The sequence below is a fragment of the Phoenix dactylifera genome, unplaced genomic scaffold (genome assembly GCF_009389715.1).
Source record: "Phoenix dactylifera cultivar Barhee BC4 unplaced genomic scaffold, palm_55x_up_171113_PBpolish2nd_filt_p 000046F, whole genome shotgun sequence".
Lineage (NCBI taxonomy): Eukaryota > Viridiplantae > Streptophyta > Magnoliopsida > Arecales > Arecaceae > Phoenix > Phoenix dactylifera.
In genome coordinates, this window is record NW_024067669.1 from 741,266 (window position 1) to 753,676 (window position 12,411).

The 12,411-nt window shown below is 37.9% G+C and overlaps 1 protein-coding gene across 1 annotated transcript; it reads right to left on the minus strand.

Annotated features, from left to right (window-relative positions):
- Positions 1-478: 478 nt before the first annotated feature.
- LOC103710128 lies at positions 479-11,166 on the minus strand. The gene is made up of 3 exons (XM_008795745.4): positions 10,660-11,166; positions 5,962-6,149; positions 479-1,209 (listed from the first exon to the last, which is right to left on the minus strand). The coding sequence occupies exons 1-3, from the start codon at positions 11,021-11,023 to the stop codon at positions 688-690; spliced, it is 1,074 nt and encodes a 357-aa protein (XP_008793967.2). The 5' UTR covers positions 11,024-11,166; the 3' UTR covers positions 479-687.
- Positions 11,167-12,411: the final 1,245 nt, after the last annotated feature.

Here is a 12,411-nt window from a genome sequence, read left to right on the forward strand (position 1 = left end):
AAAAGAAGCCAGAGAGGTGGCTTGAGATGGGACCAGGTCTGCTCCCAATGAAAAAATGGTTCATTACTGAAATGCTTTTTTCACTTCATTACCTACTATGATAGTTCTATAAAGCCATCAATAGTTCAAAGTTTTGAGTTTTTTTTTCCCCATTAATATGAATTCTCAAGAAAAGATTAATAGGCAGTGGGCTACACAATGGGAAAGCATTTTCTCTAATACCCCTGATCCCAAATCTCGAGGAAGGCAGGATTTAAATCCAAGTCTCTAACACAATCAAGAGATTTCCCATCCTCAATATAAATGATCTTATTGCAAATGTGTTAGTTGCAACATTCTTACCTTGGCGCCAGCTGATTTTAAACTAGCAGCAGAGGTCCTTCATAAACACTTGATGCCTGATGATTACTCAGGAATTAGATGATAGATCAAGTTCATTTTACAATAACATATTCAGAAATGGCAGATAGACAAACAATTACCATAAAAACATGGTTGATGCCAAATGGATATAAGCCCTTGTGATATTTTAGTTGCATCACAGTTTGATTTTAAATTGTAAAAGCACTTAAAAGGACACAATGACCTTATGAGAGCTTGTGAGCATGACTTGCATGGTTCAAATTGCTTGATTTAGAGATTAAGCAAAACATAAAAGACTGGCATATGATGATTTTAAAAAAAAAATTACATGATTTTGCCAATGGAAGGCCTCCCAACCACTTCAAAGTCAAAATCATCAACAGCATGCCAATCACTTGATTCCTCATCAAACAATATTCGAATTTGGGGCGTGCCATGGACTGCCTTGTCATAATCATCCCCTGGACTAGGTTTTCTCAATTGATCCCACTTGTAGGAGGAAGGAGGAGAATGGACTTGGCCTCCTTCAGCTAAGAGCTGATCCATGTATCTCTCCATCAGAACAACATTACCATCACCTGTCTCCCTAAATGAGAAATCTTCCTTTCTGGACTGTTTTCCACTATAAGTGGCATTGCCAACGTCGCCAGGTACCTCAGACCACTGACAAATGCTTTGCTGAGATGTAGTCTTGGTGATTGCTGAGGCCTCTTGAGCTTGATCATCCTCTAGTTGCTTGTTACCTCCACTCATTATTAAAGGAAAGCTCTCTGTCCCAAAGCTCAGGGACTGAGTATCCACACTATGCTGCATCTCCTCCACTTTTATACGCATTGAGTCCACAATCTGCATAGAGACTTATTACCAATAGGTAATCCAATTTCATGCCTCAACTGAAATAAAAAGGAGAGGTTTATTTGCTCAGAAGTCAGATTATTATAGCACCTAAAAAGACATCTTTCAGAAGTTTGGAGTATTATAAATTTACAACATTCACTAGGGGAAAAATCAAGTATATCAAACACCTTGTGAAGCAAATCTTGAAAGCTTCAAGTAAATATGGATATATTCCCACAACATTCCAAAATAAAGTAGTGGTGACATATCAAAAATAGGCAAATATTTTATGAAAAATTTCAGATGAAAAAAATGTATATAACCATTTGACAAGCCTGTTACCAAGACTGCCAATGCCCCAACCCCACCACTCTCTAGAAAGTTCTCTAAGAGTACAAAATATGGGCAGCTATTAAATGTCATTATTCTATCCATATTTAGCGAAACATGAAATTCCCTACCAGTTGAATGAAAACAAGAACAAACATAATACAGAATGTTTGTACACAAAAACTAAAATAGCTGATAACAGAAAGGATGCATGAAGAAAATTTATTTGCATATCTATGGTCCAGGTAGAGATGATCATACTAAGCTTCATCATGGCAAGAGTGTACAGAGATAAGGAGAAACCCGATACAAACCTCTCAGTTTTACTGCCTCTCAAAAGGCCAAATAAAGAGATGATCCCCAAAACCCCAGAATGGGTGAAAATATACATGTACAGACACCTCCAAAACCTGCAGTGGGTCTTGGGCCCGGGATGAATGCCTGAGGAGGGACACTATGCCTGTGCATCCTCTAGATACAAGACACAGCATAACAACCAGATTTAAGGCTAGGAGGTAAAATCAATGTATTGCCTTCGTAGTCACTATAAAAGCCAAGGGCCAGACTACATAAGTGAAATAACTTCATGGATCTGCTATGGGAGCAAAAACCAGAATTAGTGATATGCAGGAGGGAACATATTAAATCCTTAAATAGATTTTTTTTCGTATGTCATTGACATTTCTTCAAATAGTTGAGAGTCTTGTATAATCTATTTTCATGTACCATATAGGAAGTTTAGACAAAATCTTAATTCTGCTCAAAGTAAAGAGGAAAATTTAGAAAGCTAGGGGAGGCGGTTAAAAAGTTAAAACTCAGAAGAACACCCATCCTTAATGATTGATGGGATGAAAAAGTTGGAAAAGAAATAGATTTCTTTTGATAATAAAGAAGGCCTAGACACCGAGTAGCATTTTAGTGGTCTATTAGACCACAACCATCCACAATATATTCTTTCCTCTTAAATTCCTTACATCACCTTATAACATTTCATAATAGGCATACGGGACCACAAGATTCACAAAAGGCCATGATATACTCCTTCCTCTTAAATCAGTCATGTTGATTGGCTGTGCTGCATAAAAAAGTTAGTTGATAGGACCACAGCCGCCCTGCAAATATTGCATCTCAAATTTGCCATGTTCACCGCACATGCTGCACAATGCCACACTTGTTTTTCAACTCAAGCTTGGGAAAGTTATTGCGCCTAGATGTTGCTTGTCAGAATGTCTAGTTGAAGCAGTGCCAGTCAGCTTGTGTTAGGTGCTTTTTTTCTCCCTTAACCCAGTTGGCCGAGCCATGTTCCTAGGATTAAAACATTATTGAGAATATTTTTGACACTCTAATTGTTGCGTATGTATGTTTTTTAACGTGGGCTGCAGACCCATTTAGAATTCAGGGTTAAGTCAAGTCCACTTGCATGAGTCGAAAAGAAACAAACCATACCAAAAATTGGTCCAACATGATGCGTGGTTGATGTATAATGTGCAAGGAATGAAGAAAATATTTTTCTTAAAGATAAGGCAACAAACTTTAAGTAAAGCATGCTCACATGTTTTATCATGATTATACATAGATTTCTTACTATTAATAGCATTTATAAGGCCACAAACTGCGCCAACCCACTATTCGTTCATCAGACATGAAGCATGCCAACTACCACAACTCATGGTTGCTCATCAGTTCTAGTTAATGGAGTAAAACTTCACTAGCCATGGCTCGTAGTAATTATGTCCAATGCATACTTCCTCCAGAAGCCTCTATACAATCTGTTGCCTTTCCACAAGCTAGTTTTAAATTTCTCTTTGTGCTTAGTCTATGTATCAGTTCAGCATTAAGAAATTTAAAAGGATTGTCCTTTAATTTATGTTGATACTTTGTAAAAAGAATAGAAAGAATCTCTGATAGTTCTACACATCATTCAAAAGAATTATCGCTCAAATTTATCTAGATTTCTTTGGAATTGGAATATCCTGAGTCAGGACTATGTCAGAGGTCGATGTGTTGAAGTTATCAGCTCATATGTTGGCATGCTTAAAACACGGCGTCAAAACTCAAAAAGGTAACTTGTGAGACTCTTTCACTGGTGTTTCCATATTGTCCTCAAGTTGGTAGAAGCATAATCAATTTTTTCTTAAAATAGTTAACCACTTTACATCAAAATATAAAAGATTACAAGGCTATATGCTAATCTGAGAAAAAAGTTTAATGCCAGTGACTAGAAAACAGCATTAAATGAATTGCTTGGCAGGGCCTTAAGATGTTGAGACTGTCATGTGGTCTAGGAATTGAAAATCTCAGATCCTTCAATATGTGCAAAGAAGAAAAATTTAGGAATGAGAATGAGAATGTGCAAGAGATAGATAGATAATATATATATATATATATCGAGAGAGAGAGATGCATGGAAAGCCCATTTATCAGGCATGCGAATGAATGGATGCAATATTTGAACCTGTTTCTCTGCACCAGCAAATCCAATGCCAGAAAAGGTCATTTGATAATCATGACTGCTGTAAACATATTTATATTTTCAGCTTGTGCTTTCCCCTTGTTCTTATTCTTTCACATCTGTTATCCTTCATTGAAGTTTTATCCAAGGTTTCAAAAAGCGGTCGCAGTATGTGGGCAATCAAAATACTGCATAATGCCCAAGAGTGGTATACGGACACTTAGGCAGGAACCTGTGCGGTTCATATTTAAAAAATATAATAAATAAATTCATAACTGATAAAATAATAGAAAATATAGAAATAGCTCAATAGAAATTCAACAAAAAAATAGAGTTGGAGGGCACATATCCAGGGCCTGGGTTTATGCAGGCCATTTGCACACCCACCATGTAACTTGCCTACATACAAAGGCAGCTTAGACCCTGTGAAGAGTGATCAGGAAGCTGCATACACATATGTGGCTGCATAGACCACTTTTTAAAGCTAGAACAATGGTTTATCTAGTATTATGATGTAGGACTAATTGAGAATGGCCTACAAGCATGGAAAGACCTGGAAATTTGAAAAACTAGGGTTTGGATCAATTGCTTTACTATTCTCCTAAGATGGCTGAAAAATATAAAATATGGATCCTGAGAACAAGTTTCTAAAGTAAAACTTGTCAATTCATGATGGTTCAAAGTTGTCCTACAACAAAAGTTCAGGATATACATTTTATATTTCTACAATACAGAACAGGGATGGTATTGGAGATATCAAGATAATACAATGCAGAACAAGAAGAGAAGAGAGGGGGGGGAGGGGGGGGGGGTGCGGGGTGGCATGTGCTAGAGAGGGATAGAGAAGGGCTGAACATAGCCAACATAAAAATCTCTTTAAAACAAATAATTCATTTATAACAATATTTGATCCAGCCTTGATGAGCGCCTTTACAGGCTGTTTATGACTTACACAAGTAAGTTAGCACTGTTTGAAACCAAGTAATCAATCTCTACAAAGACACTCAAAATCTTTCCTAAAATGCAAAATTCAGGATCTTGCAATACTCTATACAGAAAGACAATTAAAACAACAAAATATCGAAATTTTAATGACTTTATGACTTATCCAACCCAACTGATACCTAAAGTAGGATCCTTGCACACCGATCCTACTTATAACAAGACTTTACAACATACTTCAATATTACCTAAATAAAAGTTCCCAAAATACAGTAAAATCTAAACTAAACTATTTTTTTTTATTCGGCATCTATGTGCTGTAGCGATTTTGTATTTGGTTAGATATATTCATGTGAAGGTTCATAATTAGCTTGTTGAAGACTTGATCTCTACTGATGTAAGCACAGAAAATTCAAAGTGTAACTAATGCATCTTGGTACCAGAAATAAAGGTCTTATACTCTTATTCATGATAACTTATAATACACTAACAATATGTTAAATATAAATGTGGAGGAATGGAGGGAAGAAGAGACTTTTCAAAGAAAAATTAAAAGAAAGAAGACTTACAGACAATCATGAAAAGATGATGCATTAGAAAACAAAAAAAGATAAACTAATTCATATGCATGGAACATAATTTTATTGCAAAACATTCAATCAGCGAATTAGATAACAATGTGTTGCAAAATGGGAATACTTGTAGAGCATGATGTAAGCTCCAGCATATCTTCAATAAAGAAAAGTGACAAGGTTGTCGTTGACAGCTACAGATTTTCTGTTGTTTTTTGAAAGGAGTTAACAGGGGGACAAAATTACATCCCAAAAGTAAGCCGAAGATTCACTTAAGTTATGCTAGCTAGATCAAACAATCTACAAATAAACATATTACCACTAATAATACAACATGAATCATATGAAAAAACCTTGATTACGGACTCAAGAAGGAAGAAGCAAGATTGCTGAGAACTAACTAGTGGGGATATAAGAACATTACGCAACTATATAGTATATTTATTGAACAATTTAAACTTGTACCTGCTGGGTCAATAAGTGCTCCGTGTCATACTTATTCAGCCTTGGATGCAACAGTGCAAAGTATATCTTCCAAAAACATTCCTCACTCATATGAGTTGGACAAAGGCTGATCCTAAGAGCTGTTAAACTTGGAACCAAGCGTTCAACAGTAGCTATATGCTCTCTTTGAGAATGAGACATATAAAAATCTGCAATAGCATAGATTAGAAGCATAAAGTCTCCATTTGCTTTTGTTCCATGTTATCATGTTGCTTAATGAGAAATCAGTTTGCAATATTAGTTGAAAGCTGCCTGCACAAACACAGGAATCTCAGTCCCTCTATCTATTCTGAACCATTATTTCCTTAAAAATATTTTTTGACATGTAATCTAGAATGCATTTGCACAAATTTAAAACTATCATAAGCAAATCAGTCTTTTTAGTAAAAACAAGTTTTATAAACTGTTTACCAACACACATTACTCTGTACTTCAAGAAAAAAACACTAATCTGCAACCAACAATGATTTGATGAAACTTACTAAATGTACAGAACAAAACTGGAAAAAAAATGTTGTTGGTTAAGAGATCATGAATTTGCTGAAATTGCCTATTCAAGGCCTCAAACTTTAGCATAAAGGATTCAAGAGCTCTGAAAGCAGCTTCGTCAGAAATTCATTGTGGTAGATGTTTCACAAGAATACTATGAAGGCTTGATGAAGCATAATTGTGATATCCTCATTTAGTCTTATGATCACATGGATTAGTTTCATCCATCTGTATGGATAGGAGCATGTAAAGATAGGTGGCATTTAGTAATGTGTACTTATTCAAGTCAAGGATGGAGCACTCCTAAAAAAAGGGTCAAGGATGGACTAAGGTATGGTTTCAAAAGCATCTCTAATTTGGGGTTTTTGTCACAAGAATTCATAGACTAACAATATCTATTTTGATTAAAAGCAAATTACGGTTTGCTAAGATCAATTTGACTAGGTGTCAGCATGAGTTGTCTTTTGTTGCCAAATTATTTCTGTTGGAGTTTTATGTGTTTACCATTACTTCCAAAAACTTCTTCAAATATTGCATAATTTATTGCTTAGTTTATTGTTATGAAACTTTAATTGGAGATTTTGTTCTCATAGGTTTTTAGGGAGTTAGGATCGAGGTTTGAAGACTTGGTACTAGACCCTATACCAGTAACTTACCAGTGTGGGACAGCTCGGTAAAATATGCCCTCATACCAATGCATTGTACTCTCTTAAAGTTGGCACAACAACTTTATCATGTGCTGGTATAGGAGCATACCGAGCCCTCATGCCATATTGAGCTGGCACAGCGTGCCTTTTACCAAGTCGGCATGTTATGCCCCACTTCGAGTTGGCTCGGTATACCCTATACCAACTTCTAGGGCTTGGTATGTAAAACACTGTTAGGATTACATACCATAACTTCACAATTGACCAAAGGCAAAATTATAACAATAAATTTTATGTTTATCATGCTTTCCTTCAATATCCCTTATCCACATCCTTAGCCAAGAGAAAGTTAGTTTCCTTCAATATTACTTGTCTAGGCGAAGTATGTGTTTAGAGAAGTCAACGGGGCTACGAATTGGGTGGCCATCTCCTGTGGGCGGGGAATGGAGAGCTGCCTCGGGAGCTCCGTGATATTTTGTTTTTCGATTTTATTGGGTGCGTCCGTACACGAGTTGTATGAATCACCCAGTCTAGCAAACAAAAAAAAGAAGCAAGAGGAAGGAGCCTATGCTTGATTTTATAGAATTGCATCATTCATGATGAGAACTGGCAAGAGATAAGCAGATGGTCCATAGACTCTGATTGGTTGCTACCTAGCGATCACCTGTTGGCTAGCTGGAACCCCACTATCTTGGACTACTAAGTTCTCTGTAAGGCCAACCAAGCAAAGGTTGCCACCTTGTTACACTCAAAGTTTCTTCCTTCCATCTTTCAATTGTAAGTTCTAATTGATTGTTCAAAACCTCAAAAGGTAGGTCTTTACTCACTTCCACAAAATGTGTCCCCTTTAAGACTTACGTTATTGGCAAATCAATGAAAATATTGTAGATTAAGGCAAGCTTGAGTCGCCATAAGTAAAAGTTATGCAAGACTTAAATTCGTTTATTAAGTTCAAGGGATGACACCAATGGAGACATTAAAAAGGAGAATAATGAAATAGGAGGCAATAATATGGCAGTATACGACTTTATAGATTTCAAGCATGACATTGTAGCTTTACAAGATCTAAAAATGAATTTAAGTGCTCACCAACTAGACACTGCAAATTGGATTAATAAAGATACTGTCAGCTTACAACTAAAACCATCAAACTGAAAGAATGAAAGCACCAAAGGCCTGTTTTACTAGCAAATTAAATAACACTGTCAATTCTAGGTTACTAAGAGCGAGATATATGAAGAATGACATAAAACAAGCAGACTCAAAAGTTCCAAAGCAACCAACTCAAGCAAGAAGAAATGAAAGAATATATAGACCAATTATTCATGAGGCAGCTTGCTTCCCCAATTTAAGAAGAGAGAAAAATCTGGAGCAAGATGCACACGGTGAAGTCAAGCATGCGAGTGGCAGACAAACAATGTTGCAGTTTGGCTATAAGAGCTTGCATTAGTATAATTGAAAAACAGAAGATGAATGAGATCCACTAGCTGGATGATGAGTTTAGAATAGTACAAGAACTGCTAGAACTTGATAAACAAATTGTGAGGACACAAATGGTATACATATATCATATATGTTCAAGGGCATTCCTTAAATATATAGACATTTCCAATACCTTCCAAACCCATGTCAGCTTAAATCTATTTTTATTATAGACATAGGTTGTCCTTCCATGAGTTTTTTTTAAGTTCTAACTAAATGGATGCATGACTGATAAATACAATTCGATTTCTAATATTTACTTCTTTTGTTTGTCTTAAAACATTAGATTCATACGGAGATTAAATTTGCATTATATATAGTAGCAATAGATGCAACTAGTGGAGGTCCCATGGTGACATGGTGAAAACCCTTCAATGGTTTAACTGGAAGTTCGAGTTATATATATTAACAATAGATGGAGCAGGAACTAATTGGTGCTACAGTGAATAGGACAAACTCAATCCAAGAAATACATGCTGTATAGATTTTTCATCATATCTGCAATAAATACCCGAAAGTTTGTCCTTGCATTAACTTTATGATATTGGACCTGTTCCTCCAATAACCAAGGATAAACAAACATTCTATCTGACAGGTTGGTAATGTTTTCCAGGCACATGACGCGTATCAATTTTCCAAGTGTAGAGAAGAGTCAGACAAGAGAACCTTCAAAAAATGGAGTTTTAAACATGTCTATATTGTATATAATGAATAATTTGTTAGAGCAATCTCTTGGTAATTCGGTAGAATCAACCAAATCTTTGCTAAATATTATGTTAGACTGAAAAGCTTTTAGGTATGAATGCCAAACAATACATAATCATGATGATATCACGATTTGTTAATATGAAGCGTCAAAGAATGCGATGAAGTGGTCAGGTGTCAAAGTGTCCAAACACATCCAAAACCCAAAGGTCGAAGTGCCTAGGTAACACGATATGTTGGACTTCTATGGTAATACACTGAACAAAAATAGATAAGGTAAAACAAAAAGAAAATAAAGGATTTTTAAACATAAGCAAATTCAAGCATCAATGGGCCAAGATGAACATAAATCATATAGTGGAACTAGTAAAACACCTTATGCACTTGGTGAAGTCAAAACCAACGGTAGAGCTAAAGCCATGTGAGAAAGGAGGAGGGGTATCAACTCCCACCTGAAATCATGAAATCCTTTTTACATATGAATAAGGAAGAGAGTTAGCCTCCCAACCTCTTGTTGCTCGCTTGTTGCAACACCACCCTGCACCCAACCCCAGGTGCCTGCGCTCCCCTGCTAGTTTCTGACACAACCAACTCTTTCCTGCACCTCTTGGCATCTCAGGCCTGCCTTCTAGTCCCACACTCATGGCTCAAGAATTTTCAAAGAATTATATAATAGTAAAGAGGACTATGGTGTTTTTGCTTGAATTAAATATTATTTAATGCACGTGCTTATATTACATTTTGGGTTTCCATATATATAGCTCAAAGGATCCAACATTGGCAGCGACAATTCCACTTTTTTCTCACAATTTTAATATTATTGCAATTTTGCAATTTTGTTTTACAAGGTCTTATGTATCTTCTGTGATTTTTTGTGTTGAATTTGAGGATATTTTGAGTTGCAAAGCTGCTGCTTCGAAGTTGCACCTTTCTCTGCTTGTGCATGCAGGAACAGTTCGTGGAGAGTGTGTTGTATCTCGACAGTAGGTGATAAAGTTACCTTGTGCCTCATGAGAGGCTTGAGCTACTCAAAGGACAGAATCATAGACAAGCCTCAACTATTGAGGCCAGTTCTCAACCCTCTAAATTTATCTTATTACCAATTTTTTTCCAATCTATTTTAGATAAATCCCATAAAACCACCAGCATCAAGTCAAAATCTTTCAATGTATTCCACTTTCGAAGTCATATGGCAAAGTCATTAATTTGCCATCCTTCCAAAAATCTATCACGCAAAAAAAAAAAAAAAAAAAAAAAGCTAAATTTTTTCGACAATTCCACCATATCAAACTCGAAAGACGACTCTGACCAAAGCAACAAGAGCAATAGAAATTACCATCATCCACGGGCACCGGAAACTCCAGCCACGACTCGGGACCCTCCACGAGATGCACGATAAACTCCAGGACCTCCTCGGCTACCCCGCCGGCCCTCGATTCTGGCGGCGGCAGGGGGTTACTGAAGGCGGCCGCCGCCGCCGCCGTCGAGAGCCGCGACAGGCCGCTCCGGAGTCCCCCTCTGATCTCGGCGATATCAGAAAGGATTCCTCCGAGCGCGCGGGACGGGGGGCGGCGGGAGGGCGGGGGGGAGTCGGCGTGGGTGGGGGCGAGGACGAGCGGGGAGAGCAAGCAGGCGATGTCGAGAAGGTGGCGCGCGAGCTCGGAGAGGTCCGCCCTCACACCGCGGAAGCCTCGCTCCATGGCTAGGGTTTCGATGGTTTCAAGGAGGAGGATCGAGAGGAAGGAGGAGAAGAGAGGAGGAGGAGGAGGAGGAGGAGGCGTTCCATGCGGGGTCTGTTAGTAGTCGGGAGTCTGGTGCGGGAAGAGTTCGGACGTTAAAGCGGCTAATTAATTACATATAATAATTACTATAGAAAATATAAAGAATCGCTAATGAAGCCCCTACTACGTAATGTCAGCGACGCACCCTCTCCGTAGCGTGGGTCCCACATTTAACATGGCCCCACATATCAGAAGGAGCGGAATTTGGGTACCCAAAAGCGGGTTTCTTTATGTGTAGTTACAAAAGACGATACTTAATCCACTCACTTTATGAAAACCCGGCTTTAATACCCTGCTAGTGAGTGACATGTAGATCCCGCTAGCGTGGGCTCCACGAGGCCAGTGTCTGGGATTTCTGGTGGGTGTTTGCGGAATGGGTGTATCATTTGTTAAGTAGTAGCTCTTCCCACGGACTGAGTCATGATTGGGTTTACGATGCTTTTTCGGAAGTCATCCTGGTCGTCTTGTTTCGGAGAAAGCCATGCTAAAAGCTGCGCTGCGTAGTCCCTAAAGCTGCAAATGGGTTGGGTCCATTCAGTCCAACCCAACTCATCTAGAACTGATTCAATTTATTTTAAAAGACCTATAGAGTCAGGTCGGATTTTAAAATTGGATCCATTCTATCTTTCAGGTCAGATCTGAGTTTATTGAATTTAGATTCGACTCGATCCAACTCGATTCAACCCGATCCAACTTATTTGAAATTTGGATAATTTTGGATTTTCAATCCTACATCCCAATCCGATTCGAATATGTAAAATTATTTGGATACATGGTTGCAGCTCGCGAGGTGCAAATACAAGTTCTGAAGCCATGGATGAGCTGGCCCAAATCGGATCCAACCCAGATCCCGAACCAAATCCGATTTGGAATCGAACTGGATCCGAATTATTTTAGGTTGGGTCTGAATTATACATGGACCCATCTCAACTTGAATGACCCGTTGGATCAAAAATTGTAGCGGTGAACCCGACTCGACCCGACCCATTTGCACCCCTAGTAGTCTCCTCGTGTATAAGGTGTCTAAGTTCAATCTTATAAATCCACATGGCACAAAAAATAAATAAACAAAATTAGTTAAAAACAAGTTACAAGCCTGTGAGAGGATCTCACCAAGTATTGGATGGCAGTAACCTGGCTTTGATGTTAGCCTCGATTCGATTATAAGCTTCGTTCCTTGACAATTCTAGTTCTAGCTAATCATGTAAACCTGATTATAATTGGTCATAGTTCTAGGCTTCTAGCTAAAACGACGTCTCCACCTATTTCATGCACCAATTCCATGATGAACAATCAACTGCCACTTA